The sequence below is a fragment of the Oncorhynchus masou genome, chromosome 29 (assembly GCF_036934945.1).
Source record: "Oncorhynchus masou masou isolate Uvic2021 chromosome 29, UVic_Omas_1.1, whole genome shotgun sequence".
NCBI classification, from domain to species: domain Eukaryota; kingdom Metazoa; phylum Chordata; class Actinopteri; order Salmoniformes; family Salmonidae; genus Oncorhynchus; species Oncorhynchus masou.
In genome coordinates this window covers 56,119,246-56,141,392 of record NC_088240.1, presented here as the reverse complement: position 1 = coordinate 56,141,392, position 22,147 = coordinate 56,119,246, and the positions used below count along the sequence as shown (strand labels likewise).

Below are 22,147 nucleotides of genomic sequence, written 5' to 3'. Positions count from 1 at the left end.
ATTGCCAGTGTAACAGTATAGCTTCCGTCCCTATCCTCGTTCTTCCCTGGGCTCGAACCAGGAACACAATGATAACAGTCACACTCGAAGCAGCGTTACCCATGCAGAGCAAGGGGAACAACAACTCCAAGTCTCAGAGCGAGTGACGTTTGAAACACTATTAGCGCGCACCCCGCTATAACTAGCTAGCCATTTCACATCGGTTTCACCAGCCTCATCTTGGGAGATGATGGACTTGAAGTCATAAACAGCGCAATGCTTGACGCACAACTAAGAGCTGCTGGCAAAACGCACAAAATTGCTGTTTGAATGAATGCTTACGGGCCTGCTTCTGCCTACCACTGCTCAGTCAGATACTTGTATGCTTGTATGTTCAGTCAGATTATATGCAACGCAGGACACGCTAGATAAACTAGTAATATCATCAACCATGTGTAGTTAACTAGTGATTATGATAGATTGTTTTTTACAAGATAAGTTTAATGCTAGCAAGCAACTTACCTTGGCTTACTGCATTCGCGTAACAGGCAGCCAGTCTCCTTGTGGAGTGCAACGAGAGGCAGGTGGTTATAGTGTTGAACTAGTTAACTATAAGGTTACAAGATTGGAGCTGACAAGGTGAAAATCTGTCGTTCTGCCCCTGAACGAGGCAGTTAACCCACCGTTCCTAGGCCGTCATTGAAAATAAGAATGTGTTCTTAACTGACTTGCCTAGTTAAATAAAGATTTAGTAAAGGTGTAAAAAAACAAAAAACAATCGGCCTAATCGGAGTCCAAAAATACAGATTTCCGATTGTAATGAAAACTTGAAATCAGCCCCACTTAATTGGCCATTCCCGATTTAATCGGTCGACCTCTAGTTCTTTCTTACACATCTACATGTAGCCTACTCTATATGGTCCTGTATGCAACCAACTGTATCATGGAGGGTGGGGAGTGGAAGGTGCCAGGCCCAAATGCTGGCCCGCTGTTGTGCCTACAATCTTAGGAAAAAAAGGTGCTATCCTAGAACCTAAAATGGTTATTCGGCCGTCCCCATAGGAGAACCCTTTGAAGAAGGGTTCCAGGAAGAACCCTTTTGGTTCCATGTAGAACCCTGGAACCCGATCACTGTCAAGCGCTCCCAGAAAACTTCAGTGAGTAGGCCTTTCTAATCGACCTGGGCCGGGTATCCTGGGAGGATATTGACCTCATTCCGTCAGTAGAAGATGACTGTTCGTTCTTTAAAAGCGATTTCCTCACAGTCTTAAATAAGCATGCCCCATTCAAAAAATGTAGAACCAGGAACAGATATAGCCCGTGGTTCACTCCAGATCTGACTGCCCTTGACCAGCGCAAAAACATCCTGTGGCGAACGGCATTAGCATCGAATAGCCCCTGCGATTTGCAACTTTTTAGGGAAGTTAGGAACCAATATACACAGGCAGTTAGGAAAGCTAAGGCTAGCTTTTTCAAACAGAAATGTTCATTCTGCAGCACAAACTCCAAACAGTTATGGGACACTGTAAAGTCCACTGCACTGAGGATAGGAAACGCTGTCACCACCGATAAATCCACAATAATTGAGAATTTCAAAAAGCATTTTTCTACGGCTGTCCATGCTTTCCACCTGGCCACCCCTACCCTGGTCAACAGCCCGGCACCCCCCACAGCAACTTGCCCAAGCCTCCCCATTTCTCCTTCACCCAAATCCAGATAGCTGATGCTCTGAAAGATCTGCAAAATCTGGACTCCTACAAATCAGCAGGGCTAGACAATCTGGACCCTCTCTTTCTAAAATGATCAGCCGAAATAGTTGCAACCCCTATTACTAGCCTGTTCAACCTCACTTTTGTATCGTCTGAGATCCCCAAAGATTGGAAAGCTGCCGCGGTCATCCCCCTCTTCAAAGGGGGAGTCACTCTAGACCCAAACTGCTACAGACCTATATCTATCCTACCCTGCCTTTCTAAGGTCTTTGAAAGCCAAGTTAACAAACAGATCACTGACCATTTCGAATCCCACCGTACCTTCTCCGCTATGCAATCTGGTTTCCGAGCTGGTCATGGGTGCACCTCAGCCACGCTCAAGGTCCTAAACGATATCATAACCACCATTGATAAAAGACGGTACTGTGCAGCTGTATTCATCAACCTGGCCATGGCTTTCGACTCTGTCAATCACCACATTCTTATCGGCAGACTCAACAGCCTTGGTTTCTCAAATGACTGCCTCACTTGGTTCACCAACTACTTCTCAGATAGAGTTCAGTGTGTCAAATCGGAGGGCCTGTTGTCCGGACCTCTGTCAGTCTCTATGGGGGTGCCACAGGGATAAATTCTCAAGCCGACTCTTTTCTCCGTATACATCAACGATGTCGATCTTGCTGCTGGTGATTCTCTGATTCTCTGATGCAGACGACACCATTCTGTATACTTCTGGCCCTTCTTTGGACACCAGATGAGTTTCAATGCCATTATTTCGCCACCATGGCCTATTTATTGCCTTACCTCCCTTATCTTACCTCATTTGCACACACTGTACATAGACTTTAATATATATATATATATATATTGTGTTATTGACTGTATGTTTGTTTATTCCATCTCTGTGTTGTTGTTTGTGTCACACTGCTTTTCTTTTTCTTGGCGAAGTCGCAGTTGTAAATGAGAACTTGTTCTCAACTAGCCTACCTGGTTAAATTAAGGTGAAATAAAAATATTGGGTTCCATATAGAACCCTTTCCCCAGAAAATTCTACATGGAGCCCAAAGTAGTTCTACCTTGAACCAAAAATGGGGACAGCCAAAGAACCCATTTGGAACCCTTTTTTCTAAGTGTGTACCGTCAGGGGAGGTAGAGGAGGGCCTCGGTGGGCAGACCGACATGCAGGCAGCCCACTGCTCTCTCACGTTAGCTGCTCCAGAGGAATCCACAACCCAGCATGCTCTCTGTCTGCTCTCCTTCTCTCTGACACGGCGGACCCGGCAGCAGACATTACCATAATTGGGTTTTCTACATGACGGGACAGAATAAGTAATAATGTCATTTTATTTACAACCCCCACCCCTCTTGTCCTGGTCCGAGGAGCTATCACCCCCCCCCCCCACCCTTCCTCCTCATCCCCTTCACATACACTCATTCTACCCACCTCCCCCTCCTCCTCTATCTCATCCCTCTCTCTCTCTGGCTAGCGCGAGTCGTTCTCGTCGGGCTGCCACGGCGCGTAGGTCAAGCGATGGCTTTTTGATCAGCTCCTGTCCAAAGCCATCAAGGCTGAGAGGACTGTAATGGAGGAGCAGGGTGACAAACAGAATGTAGGGGAAGGAATAAGACTGCCAGTTTCCCATTAGAGCGTGGGATAAATGGCCCCTGGCCCCCACCTCCCTCCCAGCTCCCCATACCCCCACTAGCCCACTCCAACACCAGCCTAAATCACATGAGTGAAGGGGGCCGGGATTGGACATTAGTGGCGCAAATGACTGCGGTGATTGCACCCCTCTTCCCAAAATCACATCAGATAAATAGAGAGATGTGTGTAAGGAAATAGGAGGGGTGTTGAGGACGGGAAATGGGGGAGTAACTGACTGGTCTCATCCCCCGTTCTCTCCCTCCCTCTCTCCCTCCCTCTCTCCCTCCCTCTCTCCCTCCCTCTCTCCCTCTCTCTCCCTCCCTCCCTCCCTCTCTCCCTCTCTCTCTCCCTCCCTCTCTCTCCCTCTCTCGTTTCATCGCCTTTTTGCTTTTCTTATCTGTTTTTGTTTGGGTTTGACTGCGGCCAAATGGCGAGGCACCGCCAGCCTGACAGAGAGATTTATTGATTTAACAACTAGCAGAATTCGGAAAGACAACAAAAACACAAAATGGAAGGGCCAGACCGAGATGTCAAAGTTTGAGAAGAAGTGATATGACGCCGAGCTACTCTCTGCTAAAACGCTGATGTGCATGTGATTACATTTCATTTGTTATCATTCCCCAAGTCAAATGAAACAGACTAGTGTGTGTGTGTGTGTGTGTGTGTGTGTGTGTGTGTGTGTGTGTGTGTGTGTGTGTGTGTGTGTGTGTGTGTGTGTGTGTGTGTGTGTGTGTGTGTGTGTGTGTGTGTGTGTGTCACCTCCAGCCCTAACATTGTGTTGAGACAGTACAGAGTGAAAAGGAACACAGTCATCCTTATTAATCATAACACCATCTAAACCCGTGTCTCTCTGTCTGTCGGTCTCCTCTCCTACAAGACTACACACATCTGGAAACTCCCTGACGTGAGACGAAGCTAGGGTTTACTTTGTTTGGTAACAGTCAAGGCTTCCCTGTTACATGTCCACAGACGTTCAGTCGGCCTGTTACTGATAGTGTAGTTTGATGGACTGTCCACTGACCACTTTTTTTCAGAACAATGTAGATCTTCCGTGGGGTTGATGATGTTTATTATGTGTACGTGTGTGCGGAGCCAGAGAAATGGCGTGACGTTTAGTGTGTGAGTTGCGGTCACATGGCGTGGCTTGATCCGGGCCGTTTGTGACAGCACAGGCCTCGGACACATCCCGGCCGCGCCACCACCTGTTCCCTTGACGTCGAGGCATCCCGGAGCAGAAGTGACAGGCGCCTTTACGCCCGTGCAGATGGCCCCGCTCACAGCCATCACCCGCTCGGCAAGCTAAACCACCGGGGACGGCACGCCAAACCCCTCCCCTCGCTCCTGTCTCCCCTCATAAGTGCGTCTAGGTCTAGGACACATTGAGGAGGCGGGATTCGGTCACCAGTCGGATTTTGAGTCGTTGTGTTCGATCGGGTTTCATGAATGGCTAAACTGATAAAGCTGTCCTATTTCTGTTTATTTTTTGTAATTTTTTATTTTTTTTTTTTTTTTTTTTTTTTTGGGGGGGGCATTGTCATCTGCTTGCAATTTAATCACAGTGTTAAAATAATTTCACAATTCTCTACCTAGGCATAATTTTTTGATGTGTTTCATCATAAGATCCCATATTCATGGTTTCTGAAGTCTTCCACTCTCCAACCTGTGATTTTACAGATGTTTTAGGCCGTTCTTTTGTCTGCAGGCTCTCTTTGTTGTTTCCATGACAACATGAGGGGATAAGCATTGATTGACAGCTATCGTCAAAGGGTTTCCTTCACGTCCTGTCGTTCCCCATTCCCTGCCCCTCCCCTCCCTGTCTGTATTTTGTCATTCACTCACAGACAGTTTTCTCCCGTTCCATTCACCCTTTCATTCCGTATTTTTTTGGGGGGGCTGCCAAAATGCCGTTTTTGGCACCGATGATGTGGACATAGTTATTCACATGAGTTCACTGGAACTGATCAGAGGCGAGTGACGACTGAAAAGCCATTTTACTGTATGATTTCATAGTCCTCTTTATTTTCAAGCACAGGTTGGCCGTTGGTGAGGGGAAGGCTGGCGTAATAACGGGGACATGTTTTACAGTTAGAGCTTGTACAGTATGCAGCTAATGCTAATCTGCTGTGTTAGGGATTTTCAGAGTTTCAGGAACTGTCTCAGCTTCTGTCTGTCAGTGGGATTGAAACACAGCCAGGTTCTCCTGTGCTGCGCTCGTTTCCCTCCAAATCCTGTCAGGAATCAAGAGAATGAGGAGAATACAGTATGTGGCTCGTTTGGAGAGAAGGGCCTATCAGTCATAGACAGAAAATACAAACCTATAGACAACGTTAGGGCCTTTATGTTCGAAAGCTACCGTGTTAAAACCTACACGTATGTTAACATGCGAATGGCACACACACACACACACACACACACACACACACACACACACACACACACACACACACACACACACACACTTCCATATGCAGCTGCTCGCCTTTTTTCCCTCCCATCTCCTCTCAGGCAGCAGTAAATGGTGCCAGTGTACATATATCAGGTATTATGTCCACTTAGATTATGATATGACAGGTTAGCGTGCTGTTTGAAGCTGACAGCACATCTGTTTCATCAGGAGAGACTGATGCTGGCATCTGGGACACACATCTCACCACGGAGGAAGGAGATAAAGGGAGAACTGAGGGGGCCGTCTTTCCTGTCTCCCTCCCTTGCTCCATCTCTTGCTCTCTCTCTCCACCTCTTTTTACTCTGTCCCCCCCCTCCCTGACATTCTACTTGCTCGCAGACACCCTCACAATATTTTCCCTTATTCTCTCTCTCTCTCTCTCTCTCTCTCTCTCTCTCTCACCTGTTATGTTGTAGTTTCATCCCCTGTGCTTTTTGATGATAAATTGTTTACACGCTGTATGTGTCAGGGAAAATAATACAGAACGCCATGTATAGTATGACCCATACCCATGTCTACCTCTCAAACATAACAGAGACAGTCAAGGAGTGTCACTCCCCTATTTGACATTGTAGAGACGACTTGACAGTACTGTCTGGTATTTAATATCATTGTATTTGTTAACTCGGTGAGAGTGGCCTGAAGGAGATGCAGCAACATCCCAGAATGAGTGTTTTGTTTCCCTCCCTCCTGATTGGTTGCGTAAGCTCACCATGTGAATGACTAAATAAAGTGAAGTTCACTGTGTGTGTGTGTATGTGCATGTGTGGTGTGTATAGTGGGGCAAAAAAGTATTTAGTCAGCCACCAATTGTGCAAGTTCTCCCACTTAAAAAGATGAGAGAGGCCTGTAATTTTCATCATAGGTACACTTCAACTATGACAGACAAAATGAGAAAAAAAATCCTGAAAATCACATTGTAGGATTTTTAAGGAATTTATTTGCAAATTATGGTGGAAAATAAGTATTTGGTCACACACACACACACACACACACACACACACACACACACACACACACACACACACACACACACACACACACACACACACACACACACACACACACACACACACACACACACAGAGAGAGAGATAAAAGCCCATATTTCCTGCAACAGATTATTCATCACTAGGTTTTGTCAGTGGTTGTGTTAGTGCATTGTAAATCTTTTATTTCACTTTGTTGACCTCCTTTTTCCCTTTTCTCTATCGCTCTCTCTTCCAGCTTACTCGCCAGAGGACGAGTTTAAGGCAGGAGCAGTCGACGAGGAACACCTGCAGGATGACGGGCTGTCACTGAACGGAGAGGACACTGCGTACCTTTGCAACGAGGAGAGGATGGAGGCCAGCCGCCCAGCTACCGGGCCTCTCCACTCAGCAACGGCACCAACCCAGACGCTGGTTATGGCTCCCCGCTCAGCGATGCCAGCGACCGGCTCACGGACTTCAAGAGCACCTCCTCCAGGGATGGCCATGAGAGGGAGGAAGCCCCCTCCCCTCTGGACTGAACAATGGCCTTTCCCTGAGGGATAGCCTGGCTCAGATGAAAGCTGTCTATGCAAACCTGATCTCAGATGCTTCCTGGTCCAGCATTGCCATGGACATCATGAAAGCCACACCGGCTACTGCTGGCGCCATCCCCACCGCCACCAGCCCCACCACTACCACCACACACAACAACAACCACAGTGAGAACAGCAATGCTAGCAGCCACCACCACAATGGGAGAAGAAGTACTGCCACCGCCTACCAACACAGAAGCAGTGGCAGCTCTAACGGCACCGCGGCTAACTCCATCAGTAGCAACAGTGGCACCAGCAGTGGTGGTGGCGGTGCTAGTAACGGTGGGGCTGTGGCCTATGACTGGCACCAGGCAGCCTTGGCAAAGACCCTCCAGCATACCCCTTACCAACTGCTGCCTGAGCCCAGCCTGTTCAGCACGGTGCAGCTCTACCGCCAGAACAACAAGCTCTACGGCTCAGTCTTCACCGGCGCCAGCAAGTTCCGCTGCAAAGACTGCAGCGGCGCCTACGACACGCTGGTGGGGCTCACGGTCCACATGAACGAGTCGGGCCACTACCGTGACGACAACAAGGACAAGGAGGAAGAGCGGGGCAAGCGCTGGTCCAAGCCCCGCAAGCGCTCCCTGATGGAGATGGAGGGCAAAGAGGACGCTCAGAAGGTGCTCAAGTGCATGTACTGCGGCCACTCCTTCGAGTCTCTGCAGGACCTGAGCGTCCACATGATCAAGACCAAGCATTATCAGAAAGTGCCTCTCAAAGAACCGGTGCCAGCCCTGGCCACTAAACTGATGCCCTCTGCCAAAAAAAGAGCCCTCCAGGACGCCCTGCTATCCCCATGCTCCCCAGACTCTGTACATGGTAGCGGTGGCCACATGCCCCAAGGGGACATTGGGAAAGACTCCAAGTCCACGACAAACCCCTATGTCACACCCAACAACCGCTACGGCTATCAGAACGGTGCCAGCTACACTTGGCAGTTCGAGGCTCGCAAGGCACAGATCCTGAAGTGCATGGAGTGCGGGAGCTCCCACGATACACTGCAGCAGCTGACTGCCCACATGATGGTCACGGGTCACTTCCTCAAGGTCACCAACTCTGCCTCAAAAAAAGGCAAGCAGCTAGTGTTTGACCCAGTGGTGGAGGAGAAGATCCAATCCATCCCTCTGCCACCCACCACCAACAGGCTTCCTGTCCCCAGTGTCAAATCTCAGCCTGTCTCCCCTGCACTCTCCTGCGGCTCTGACGAAAAGAGAGAACCGGAAGACGAGAGGATGGAGGCAAGCGAACCAGGGGAGAAAAAGATCAAGGAGGAGATGGAAGAGCCAGGTGAGAAGATTGAGGTGAACGCTGGGTCGTATAAGTATCTGACAGAGGAGGACCTGGAGGAGGCTCCTAAAGGAGGTTTGGACATCCTCAAGTCCCTGGAGAACACTGTGTCCAGTGCCATCAGCAAGGCTCAGACGGGCACGCCTCAGTGGGGTGGTGGCTACCCCAGCATCCACGCTGCTTACCAGCTCCAGGGCCACATGAAGCATGCAGCACTGCACTCCTCGGTCCAGAGTGTGCAGATCCAACCGGTGTTTAACAGCGGGCTCCGCGGGCTGGTGACCCAAGACTCCAGCTCAGTGATCCACTCCCCCAGGAGCCCTGCATCTCCGCCCTCTCGCAGGAGCACTGTTACTGCCATGGAAGAGCTGGTGGAGAAGGTCACAAGGAAAGCTGTTGCTGCTGCTGTGAAGAAAGAGGAGAAGTTGGTCAGCTTGGACCGCCACAGTCATCCATCCTCCCTCAAGTCGCCGTCTCCTGTACTGAAAGAGCAGAGGGACCACCACTCAGCACCCAATGACTTCACCGTCGGGAAGCCCCTTATGAGAAACAGCAGCCCTGGAAATGTAGAGTCAGAGCTGGTCTGCAAAAAGGAGCCCAAAGAGAGCCTGGTAGACAACCACCACAGCCATTCAAAGAACGGCCCAGAGACTCGCCAGTCACCCATCACCAACGGCACCAACAGCTTGGGCATCATCACCGATCACTCACCAGAGAGGCCTTTCATCAACCCCCTCAGCGCACTTCAGTCAATCATGAACAACCACCTGGGAAAGGCCTCCAAGCCCGTCAGCCCCGCGGGCGACCCGCTAGCCATGCTCTACAAGATCAGCAACAGCGTGATGGAGAAACCGGCCTTCAACCAGACTCAAGCCAAGCAACCTGAGCCCATCAACTGCTACTATGAATACGAGAGCAACGACCAGCCTATGGACCTGAGGAAGTCCAAAAACAGCAGCAGCAACAACAACAACAACAACAACAGCAACAGCAGCACTGTCAGCAACAGCATAAATGGTAACAAACCCATCATGTCAAGCCTGTCTCTGTCTGACATTTCTTCTCCTCTGAGAGAGAATGCTTTGATGGACATCTCAGACATGGTGAAGAACCTTACAGGCAGGCTGACACCCAAGTCCTCCGCCCCATCATCCATCTCCGAGAAGTCGGACGCAGACGGCAGTGCGTTCGAGGATGCTCTGGATGACCTCTCCCCGGTCCAGAAGAGGAAAGGGCGGCAGTCCAACTGGAACCCCCAGCACCTCCTCATCCTCCAGGCTCAGTTCTGCTCCAGCCTACGGGAGACCCCGGAGGGCCGCTACGCCATGACGGACCTCGGCCCCCAAGAGCGGGTTCACATCTGTAAGTTCACAGGCCTCTCCATGACAACCATCTCTCACTGGCTGGCCAACGTCAAGTACCAGCTCCGGCGGACTGGCGGGACCAAGTTCCTGAAGAACATGGACTCCTGCCAGCCTGTGTTCCTCTGCGGTGACTGTGCCTCGCAGTTCAGGACTGCGTCCGCCTACATCGGCCACCTGGAGTCTCACCTGGGCTTCAGCTTGAAGGACCTGTCCAAGCTGTCCAATGAGCACCTACGGGAGCAGCAGGCTGCCTCCAAAGTGATCACAGACAAAATGACTTTTGGCAGCACCCTGGCATCCCTGACCTCACCAGACGACGACACTGGCTCAGTTTACCAGTGCAGGCTTTGCAATCGGACATTCGTCAGCAAGCACGCGGTCAAACTGCACCTCAGCAAGACCCATGGCAAGTCACCAGAAGATCACCTGGTGTTCGTCACTGCTCTTGAGAAACTGGAGAAGTAGTAGAGGGGTCTGGAGCTGAGGGAAGAGAGATAAACAGACAGAAAGACGGCTGTGTAACTGACCAGAATTTCATTGCACTAAGATAACATTGTTCACAGTTACTGCACTGGGCCAAACTGAGCTGCCAGAATCAGTCTTATTTTTTTGTTGTGATACTGCCTGACTGGACCATGTCTTATTAGATTTTTTTTGCCAAGCTTTTTTAACACTTATTTTGTAATGTATTTATATGCTATTTGTCTGATCTGTGCATGTATTTTAGTGAACCAAGGTTAAACACACGTTTTTTTGTATCTTTTCATGGCAAAAAAAACGACTACTGTTTCAATGGTGACTAAAGTGGTGAAAACGAATTAAGGGGAAAAGACAACTGTACAATACTTGATATGAAGAAGGTGAAAAATCATTGTACACACCAAAAGAATGGAAGAACCCCTTCAAAGGCTGAAGTAGCACCTTAGACATTTAAGATTTTATTTGTAAAGAGAACATGTTTTAAGATATTCTGCATTTGTCAAAATATGTTTTAATTTGAAAGATAAATTATTTTCTTCTCTCGGTTCTTGTCACTCTGCAACATCTTTGATAATGAATGGCCTGCTCAGAAATCTGTCAGTGTATGACAAAACTAAACAGATAATGTAAACATTCAGAGTAATTGAAATGCTGCTTTCGGTTACATATCAGTCAGTGAAAATGAATGGCCGTACAGTATGCAAGTTTGCTAAAGAAAAAACATTTTTATGTGAAGTATCACTTACAGTAATTTTCCAATTGTATGGTTTGTTACCAACTCCTCTTTTTAAAATTTTGCCGCTTTGAATTCAACCATAAAAAGAGCAGTCCTTTACATGTAAATGACTCGCAGTGAAATGTCATACTCCATAAGACATATCTTGCCATTTGCAATAGCTCAACATTCTTTGTTCTTAAAGGTGTGTGCATTCTTTAACTTTTATATCATCATTTTATATAATAAAAAAATAATAAAAAATGTTTGAAAAAATTGTGTATATAGATATATACTGTAGATCCACAAAAATGTCATTTTTTAAGAAATAAGAATTTAGCTTCTTTGGCTTGGTTTACAGAAATGATTTGAATTATACTTGCATCCAGTTTGATGCATGATATGGTGTGAAAAATAATTAAGCGATGCACAATGACTATATGACAATGTTTTATCAATGATATTGTAAAAAAATAATATTTCTAGCACCGATTAGTTTGTTTCATTTTTGTTTTTTCTCAATTGTAAAATAAATCTCAAAGCAGTTCTTGTTAACAGTCATGCATTTGTGATTGTGTGTTAATTTTGCATGGAAGTACATACAGTTGAAGTCGGAAGTTTACGTACCCTTAGGTTGGAGTCATTAAAACTTGTTTTTCAACCACTCCACAAATTTCTTGTTAACAAACTATAGTTTTGGCAAGTCGGTTAGGACCTCTACTTCGTGCATGACACAAGTAATTTTTCCAACAATTGTTTACAGACAGATTATTTCACTTATAATTCACTGTATCACATTTCCAGTGGGTCAGAAGTTTACACACACTAAGTTGACTGTGCCTTTAAACAGCTTGGAAAATTCCAGAAAATGATGTCATGGCTTTAGAAGCTTCTGATAGGCTAACTGACATCTTTTGAGTCAATTGGAGGTGTACCTGTGGATGTATTTCAAGGCCTACCTTCAATCTCACTGCCTCTTTGCTTGACATCATGGGAAAATAAAAAATCAATCAGCCAAGACCTCAGAAAACAAATTGTAGACTTCCACAAGTCTGGTTCATCCTTGCGGACAATTTCCAAACGCATGAAGGTACCACGTTCATCTGTACAAACAATAGTATGCAAGTATAAACACCATGGGACCACACAGCCGTCCTACCGCCCAGGAAGGAGACGCGTTCTATCTCCTAGAGATTAATGTACTTTGGTGTGAAAAGTGCAAATCAATCCCAGAACAACAGCAAAGGACCTTGTGAAGATGCTGGAGGAACCAGGTACAAAAGTATCTATATCCACAGTAAAACCAGTCCTATATCAACATAACTGAAAGGCCGCTCAGCAAGGAAGAAGCCACTGCTTCAAAACCATCATAAAAAGCCAGACTACGGTTTGCAACTGCACATAGGGACAAAGATCGTACTTTTTGAAAACATGTCCTCTGGTCTGATGAAACAAAAATAGAACTGTTTGGCCATAATGACCATTGTTATGTTTGGAGGAAAAAGGGGGAGGCTTGCAAGCCGAAGAACACCATCCCAACTGTGAAGCACGGGGGTGGCAGCATCATGTTGTGGGGGTGCTTTGCTGTAGGAGGGACTGGTGCACTTCACAAAATAGATGGCATCATTAGGTTGGAAAGTTATGTGGATATATTGAAGCAACGTCTCAAGACGTCAGTCAGGAAGTTAAAGCTTGGTCGCAAATGGGTCTTCCAAATTAACAATGACCTCAAGCATACAGTGGGGAGAACAAGTATTTGATACACTGCCGATTTTGCAGGTTTTCCCCACTTACAAAGCATGTAGAGGTCTGTAATTTTTTATCATATGTACACTTCAACTGTGAGAGACGGAATCTAAAACAAAAATCCAGAAAATCACATTGTATGATTTTTAAGTAATTAATTAGCATTTTATTGCATGACATAAGTATTTGATCACCTACCAACCAGTAAGAATTCCGTCTCTCACAGACCTGTTAGTTTTTCTTTAAGAAGCCCCCCTGTTCTCCACTCATTACCTGTATTAACTGCACCTGTTTGAACTCGTTACCTGTATAAAAGACACCTGTCCACACACACAATCAAACAGACTCCAACCTCTCCACAATGGCCAAGACCAGAGAGCTGTGTAAGGACATCAGGGATAAAATTGTAGACCTGCACAAGGCTGGGATGGGCTACAGGACAATAGGCAAGCAGCTTGGTGAGAAGGCAACAACTGTTGGTGCAATTATTAGAAAATGGAAGAAGTTCAAGATGAAGGTCAATCACCCTCTGTCTGGGGCGCCATGCAAGATCTCACCTCGTGGGGCATCAATGATCATGAGGAAGGTGAGGGATCAGCCCAGAACTACACGGCAGGACCTGGTCAATGACCTGAAGAGAGATGGGAATACAGTCTCAAAGAAAACCATTAGTAACACACTACGCCATCATGGATTAAAATCCTGCAGCGCACGCAAGGTCCCCCTGCTCAAGCCAGCGCATGTCCAGGCCCGTCTGAAGTTTGCCAATGATCATCTGGATGATCCAGAGGAGGAATGGGAGAAGGTCATGTGGTCTGATGAGACAAAAATAGAGCTTTTTGGTCTAAACTCCACTCGCCATGTTTGGAGGAAGAAGAAGGACGAGTACAACCCCAAGAACACCATCCCAACCATGAATCATGGAGGTGGAAACATCATTCATTGGGGATGCTTTTCTGAAAAGGGGACAGGACGACTGCACCGTATTGAGGGGAGGATGGATGGGGCCATGTATCGTGAGATCTTGGCCAACAACCTCCTTCCCTCAGTAAGAGCATTGAAGATGGGTTGTGGCTGGGTCTTCCAGCATGACAACAACCCGAAACACACAGCCAGGGAAATTAAGAAGCATCTCAAGGTCCTGGAGTGGCCTAGCCAGGCTCCAGACCTGAACCCAATAGAAAATCTTTGCAGGGAGCTGAAAGTCCGTATTGCCCAGCGACATCCCCGAAACCAGAAGGATCTGGAGAAGGTCTGTATGAAGGAGTGGGCCAAAATCCCTGCTGCAGTGTGTGCAAACCTGGTCAAGAATTACAGGAAACGTATGGTCTCAGTAATTGCAAACAAAGGTTTCTGTACCAAATATTAAATTCTGCCTTTCTGATGTATCAAATACTTACAGTGGGGCAAAAAATGTATTTAGTCAGCCACCAATTGTGCAAGTTCTCCCACTTAAAAATATGAGAGAGGCCTGTAATTTTCATCATAGGTACACTTCAACTATGATAACAAGTGGCTGACTAAATACTTTTTTGCCCCACTGTATGTCATGTAATAAAATGCTAATTAATTACTTAAAAATCATACAATGTGATTTTCTGGATTTTTGTTTTAGATTCCATCTCTCACAGTTGAAGTGTACCTATGATAAGAATTACAGACCTCTACATGCTTTGTAGGAAAACCTGCAAAATCGGCAGGGTATCAAATACTTGTTCTCCCCACTGTACTTCCAAAGTTGTGGCAAAATGGCTTAAGGACAACAAAGTCAAGGTATTGGAGTGGCCATCCCAAAGCCCTGACCTCAATCCCATTGAAAATTTGTTGGCAAAACTGAAAAAGTGTGTGCGAGCAAGGAGGCCTACAAACTTGACTCAGTTACACCAGCTCTCTCAGGAGGAATGGGACAAAATTCACCCAACTTATTGTGGGAAGCTTGTGGAAGGCTACCTGAAACGTTTGACCCAAGTTAATCAATTTAAAGGCAATGCTACCAAATACTAATTGAATGTATGTAAACTTCTGACCCACTGGGAATGTGATGAAGTAAATAAAGGCTGAAATAAATGATTCTCTCTACTATTATTCTGACATTTCACATTCTTCAAATAAATTGGTGATCATAATTGACCTAAAACAGTAACTTTTTTTACAAGGATTAAATGTCAGGAATTGTGAAACTGAGTTTAAATGTATTTTCCTAAGGTGTATGTAAACTTCCAACTTCAACTGTAGACACAGTGAAAAGACTGGGGCTAACTTCGATAATTCCATTTAACATTACATTTAAGTCATTTAGCAGACGCTCTTATCCAGAGCGACTTACAAATTGGTGAATTCACCTTCTGACATCCCTGGTTACTATTTTATGGTTAAGAAAATAAATAACACTCTTATAGTTGCTCAGATGAAATACTGTAACGACATACTCACCTTGCACAACATTCTGTGTTTACAAGGTTATATAAGGTGCAACGTTATATTAGAACAAATGACATAAAATGATATATTACATGTAGGGCACACACAAAAGAACATTAGCTTTCCTTCATCATTGATTTAAAAAATAATGTCTATTAAAAAAAAAACTAGTGTCATAACCGCAGACTAATGACTGAGAATCATCATATAATGTTGATGATGAGGGTGACGATAAGCTGTAAGGGTGTTTATTGTGCTGTGAGCCCCATGCTAGGCTTGTGACTGGCCTTTGGAGTTTTCTGCGCTGAAAGAATCAGTGTTGTCTTCATGATGGGAATGAATGTGCTTGTGCCTGTCTTCCTGGAAACGAGTCCGATGGGTGTCTGTTCCATTTGACACAGACTGCTGACTGTCGTCACTGAGAAACTCAATAAATAACACAATTGAGATGAGTATTTTGGCCTGAGACAATACTATAATATGAGTTTCTCTTAATAATGTCACACAGCCAACTCTTACAAGAGTTAATGCATTAGATCAGGGACAGAAAGATGAATCCTAGTATTAACCCACTGGGCACACACTGGTTGAATCAACATTGTTTCCATGTAAATTCAATGAAATGTGCCCTAGTGGGAAGTGAGCTTTGTTTGACCTTTGCTGTAGTTTAACAGTCTCACATAAGATGCGTTCCTCGAGCAGTTGTAGAGAAATGGCACCATTGAGAATCTGATCGCTCATCTCTCCCTCAGGTCTCAGATTTCAGACTGGGTGCTAACTAGACTTTGTGTCAGCAAAGGAGCACAACAGTGTAATGACTTGCAGTCCTCATTCTCAAAACGTGTTGTATTGGCAGAGTGCGCTGTGCCTATCACTGTCACACACACACACATTAGTAAGTAGAGACCTTTTTTTTGATCCAGCTGCACCTTAGCATGTGCTACATGGATTCGGTGACAAAGGAAACACAGAGAGTGAAGATTAACCTGGAATGAGGAGGTAGTTTTCCTGGAAGGGTGTTGGGGAGTTAAAAAAACAAACAGAGGAGATAAACAAGGAACACTTTGAGGAGATACTGTTCAATGCACACAATACATTTAAAAATAGGAAAAAACCTTGTAGATTTTGTCGGTTTAATACCCTACGGTTAAACCTGTAATTTTGCTCTGCTGTCAGATCGCTGTCTTTTGAGCAGATAGAGACTCTCTACCTGCTTTGTTAGAGATCAGCACACTGTTTCCTGTGCGTATTCCTGTGCGTATTCTATGTAAATTACATGCGATAATCGCAACGCAGGACACAATGCTGGTTCCCCGTGGTGCAAACGGAAACCGAGGGTAGATAAACACAGTCTGGGCAGATTTGCATAGCTTTTGTGTTTTGGGCGCGCAGAAACGTGCGCCTTGAGGATTCGTGGGGATTTCCTCGAGGTTTTGTATTAGTAAATGCCGACTTCCTCCCTGGGATCGGACCATTATGTGCAGGAGCAGCAGACAGAGGTGGGTGTCGAGAAGGGCCACAGACAGAATAACTAAATATTACCTGGGCTTGTAACAGTATGTGGGGGTGAACATATCAACTTCTCCCCGCTCTTACTGTAACAAAATATGAAAGAACAACAATCGCTACAAATAATAAAAATGTCCCCTAAATGGAAAGGTGTATGTAACATTAGCCACTCCTAAGCTCGATCAGATCTCAATCGTTCAAATGCTCGAGGAAGTGTGTGTGTTGCCATGTTTTCATTTCCTGTATGACATCTGATCCCTCACAGGAGCATTAAATCCCCTTCAAGGTGTATTAAGCTCTGCCTCTGGGTTTGTATTCTGTACATTACTTGAACACACACACACACACACACACACACACACACACACACACACACACACACACACACACACACACACACACACACACACACACACACACACACACACACACACACACACACACACACACACACACACACACACACACACACACACACACACACACCTCAAGTACCTTTTAGGTCCATGTGTCTGGACTGTTTTACCTGTGAATATGTCGTGGTTACCGGCAGGCAGATAGATCAGAGTTACTCCCCCTTAAACAAAGACAAGCGGCAGCAGAGGATACCACCACCGGGCGCTTAAAGCCTTGAACTCTGTGCGCGCCAACGTACGCTTTAATACCCCTCAAAATACCACACGCTCCCAGCAAAACAATGCCCCACAGTATCAGCACAACAAAACCAACGCAGACAAAAGGCAACTTTGTGCCATAACTGAAACGAAGACAGGGAGAATCTGTTTGTCTCCTGATATGAGTAGCTATTGTCAACGTTGGAAGTTATCGACATGTGTTTGTTTAACGTGAAAGGTGGCTAAACAACGCTGTTTATTTTTCTCATTCCATTGTCAAATTTCATGTTGACCTGATATTTGCTTCAGTTAGAAGACAGCGCTCCATAGAAATAGTTTGCTCAAGATTAGGATATGGAATGTCACTCTCTAGTTAAGTTTCCAGGTTTTCTATGCTGCTGATCAGTCCGCTGTATCATTGATTCACCCTGAACTCTCTCCCTGGTGTTTCATGGTGTTGTAACTCAATGGAGTCCATCATGTTGCAGTCACACTGCTTCCTTCAGCTGGATGTAATTGATATCTGCTGGTTGCCACTGAGGCGCCCTTGTAAAATGCCATATTAGTGTCAGAAATAGTGCAGTTGTTTTAGATGGCCGGCCAGGGGCCCTTTCTATCAAAGCAAGGTTATGTTGGCGTAGGAGGGAGATGTGACAAAGTTGTCTTGGCAGAATGATAGTGGCTGACACATGCGGCTATAACGGATGTTGTAGATAATCTTTGTCTGCCACGTCTTTAGTTATGATCTCTTAGGCTGCCTGGATGAGGACTGCAGGTGTATACCGCCAAGCCCCTTCATCCATCACATGCCCAGACAAAATGCTGAAGATGAAATGCTTCTCCATCTTCGGGATGAGGGATGTGGTTTTATTGAACACCCTCCCCTCCTCTAAAATCTCTCCATACTGCCTGACTGCAGGTTACTTTCTCCAAAGAAGGGAGGTTGTTGTGTTGGTTTTTTTCTCAATCGAGGAAAAGCACAAAAAACATTACGTTGAAACGTTCAGTGTATCTATAGCAGAATAGTAAATGATCAAATGCTCAAATACATCTGATCTATTTTCTTGCCTTAAACCACCGTTTTGCAACCCTTTGAACACGTGTGTCGTCAGCGAATACAAAATTCACTGTTACGTGTTTGTTTCACAAAATATTTGCACATTGTTTCAAAGAGAAATGTGCACAATTGTGTTAACTTTTTCCGTCAGTCAGTAAACACTACTGCACAAAATTTAGAAATCACCCCATCAGTGTCATACAGTGGTGGTCGGTGCTGTTTATTAAGATAAGGGAGAACAACATTTTTTATTGAGCATGAACTTATTTCTAGTACAGCATATTGAATGACTGACTTTCACATTCCATTCACCCAGCTCAATGTAACCCAGTTCAATGATTCTTCAAATTAGCCACCCTTTGCCTTGATGACAGCTTTGCACACTCTTGGCATTCTCTCAACCAACTTTGCCTGGAATGCCATTCCAACAATCTTGAAGGAGTTCCCACATATGCTGAGCACTTGTTGCCTGCTTTTCCTTCACTCTGGGGTCCAACTTATCCCAAACCATCTCAATTTGGTTGAGGTCGGGTGATTGTGGAGGCCAGGTCATCTGATGCAGCACTCCATCACTCTTATTCTTGGTCAAATCGCCCTTACACAGCCTGGAGGTGTGTTGGGTCATTCTGTAGAAGAACAGATAGATAAGCGTAAACCAGATGGGATGTCGTATCTCCACAGAATGCTGTGGTAGCCATGCTGGTTAACTGTGCCTTGAATTCTAAATAAATCACAGACAGTGTCACTAGCAAAGCACCCCCACACCATCACACCTCCTCCTCCATGCTTCACGGTGGGAACCACAAATGCGGAGATCATCCGTTCATCTAATCTGTGTCTCACAAAGACATGGCAGTTGGAACCAAACATCTCAAATTTGGACTCATCAGACCAAAGGACAGATTTCCACCGGTGTAATGTCCATTGCTCATGTTTCTTGGCCCAAGCAAGTCTCTTCTTCTTATTGGTATCCTTTAGTAGTGGTTTCTTTGCAGCAATTTGACCATGAATGTCTGATTCACGCTGTCTCATCTGAACAGTTGATGTTGAGATGTGTCTGTTACTTGAACTATGTGACGCATTTATAAGGGCTGCAATTTCTGAGGCTGGTAACTCTGATGAACTTATGCTCCTCAGCAGAGGTAACGCTGGATTGTCCTTTCCTGTGGGGGTTCTCGTAAGAGACAATTTCATCATAGCGCTATATAGTTTTTGTGACTGCACTTGAAGAAACTTTCAAAGTTATGAAAATCTTCTTAAAGTAAAAAAGGACTGTGGTTTCTCTTTCCTTATTTGAGCTGTTTTTGCCATAATATGGACTTGGTCTTTTATCAAATAGGGCTATCTTCTGTATACCACCCCTACCTTGTCACAACACAACTGATTGGCTCAAATTGTAATGATGTACGCTGAGAGTCGGGAAGCAAGTTCAGGGAGTGAATACATTTAATAAATGAACAAAACAAGAAACACAAACAGCACACCGACATGAAACAGAAACAATGACGACTGGGGAAGAAACCAAAGGGAGTGACATATAAAGGGCAGGTAATCAAGGAGGTGATGGAGTCCAGGTGAGTGGCATTATGTGCAAATGCGTGTAACGCTGGTGACAGGTGTGTGCCATAAACAACCAGCCTGGTGACCTAGAGGCCAGAGAGAGCACACATGACACAAATGCATTAAGAAGGAAAGAAATTAGACAAATACATTTTTAACAAGGCAGACCTGTTAATTGAAATGCATTCCAGGTGGCTACCTCATAAATTAGTTGAGAGAATGCCAAGAGTGTGCAAAGCTGTCATCAAGGCAAAGGGTGGCTACTTTGAAGAATCTCAAATATAAAATATATTCAGATTTGTATAACACTTTTTTGGTTACTACAGGATTACATATGTGTTATTTCATAGTTTTGACGTTTTCACTATTATTCTACAATGTAGAAATAGTCAAAATAAAGGAAAACCCTTGAATGAGAAGGTGTGTCCAAACTTTTGACTGGTACAAAAGTATGTGTACACCCCTTAAAATTAGTGGATTCAGCTATTTCACCACACCCGTTGCTGACAGGTTTTGAAAATTGAGCACATAGACAAACAAACATTGAACGTAGAATGGCCTTACTGAAGAGCTCAGTGACTTTCAACATGGCACTGTCATAGGATGCCACCTTTCCAACAAGTAATTTGGTTACATTTCTGCCCTACTAGAGCTTCCCCGGTCAACTGTAAGTGCTGTTGAATTAGAAAATCTCTGTTGAAGTAGAAAATCGTGGCTCCGCCGCGAAGTGGTAGACCACAGAAGCTTACAGAATAAGACCGGCAAGTGCTGAAGAGTGTAGCATGTAAAAAACGTCTGTTCTCTGTTGCAACACTCACTACGGAGTTCCTAACTGCCTCTGGAAGCAACATCAGCACAAGAACTGTTCGTCGGGAGCTTCATGAAATGGGTTGCCATGGCCGAGCAGCCACACACAAGCCCAAGATCACCATGCGCAATGCCAAGTGTCGGCTGGAGGGGTGTAAAGCTCGCTGCCATTGGACTCTGGAGTAGTGGAAACGCGTTCTCTGGAGTGATGAATCATGCTTTACCATCTGGCAGTCCAACGGACGATTCTGGGTTTGACGGATGCCAGGGAAATGCTTTCTTGCCCTAATGCATAGTGCCAACTGTAAAGTTTGGTGGAGGAGGAATAATGGTCTGGGGCTGTTTTTCAGGGTTCGGTCTAGACCCCTTAGTTCCAGTGATTAGAAATATTAACGCTACAGCATACAATAACATTCTAGACGATTCTGTGCTTCCAACTTTGTGGCAACAGTTTCTGGAAGGCCCTTTCCTGTTTCAGTATGACAATGCCCCCATGCACAAAGTGAGGTCCATACAGAAATGGTTTGTCGAGATCGGTGTGGAAGAACTTGACTGGCCGGCACAGAGCCCTGACCTCAACCCCGTCAAACAACTAATCACCCAACAGTGCCAGACCTCACTAATGCCAGACCTCACTAATGCTTTTGTTGCTGAATGGAAGCAAGTACCCGCAGCATTGTTCCAACATCTAGTGAAAAGCCTTCCCAGAAAAGTGGAGGCTGTTATAGCAGAAAACAGGGGACCAACTCCATATTAATGCCCACGATTTTGGAATGAGATGTTCGATGACTTTTGGTCATGTATTATATGTTTATCCCCGTTTCGTTCCGTTTGCTTCCGTTTTAAGAAATCTTTTTCAACAGAATCGGAGGAAGGAATACTCCCCTGATATACACCCCACACAAAAACAGTTCCCTTTCATAGCAACCACATACAAACAGCGTGATCCCTTTGACCATTGTATAATTAATTATTGCATCTTCGCGCTCTCCTCCTCTCACCTTTTCCCTTCGCTTGTGGACTTCAGTGCACAGTGCATCAGCATTCTGTGACCAGGCAAAAAAAACTTTCCAAGCCAAACCATATCATAACCGCTAACCTCTACACACAGCCTACATCGTTGTCACCATATTAGCTAGCATCTTAGTCAACATAGCTACTAGAACCAACGCATTAGTAAACCTGCTACAATCACGCACCACATCCAATAAGCAGTTTAGCCGTTACACTGGCGGGCCCTGGTGGCA

At 45.4% G+C, this 22,147-nt stretch overlaps 1 protein-coding gene across 3 annotated transcripts in view; it reads left to right on the top strand.

Annotated features, from left to right (window-relative positions):
• Positions 1-11,747, top strand: part of LOC135520038 (teashirt homolog 1-like) — a 41,168-nt gene extending 29,421 nt beyond the window's left edge. For all 3 annotated transcript variants that reach the window (XM_064945353.1, XM_064945352.1, XM_064945354.1), the window contains one exon: positions 7,004-11,747. In XM_064945353.1, coding sequence (XP_064801425.1) covers positions 7,322-10,456 — 3,135 coding nt within the window. In that variant the 5' untranslated portion in view covers positions 7,004-7,321 and the 3' untranslated portion in view covers positions 10,457-11,747. The remainder of the gene's footprint in view (positions 1-7,003) is intronic.
• The last annotated feature ends 10,400 nt before the right edge of the window (positions 11,748-22,147 follow it).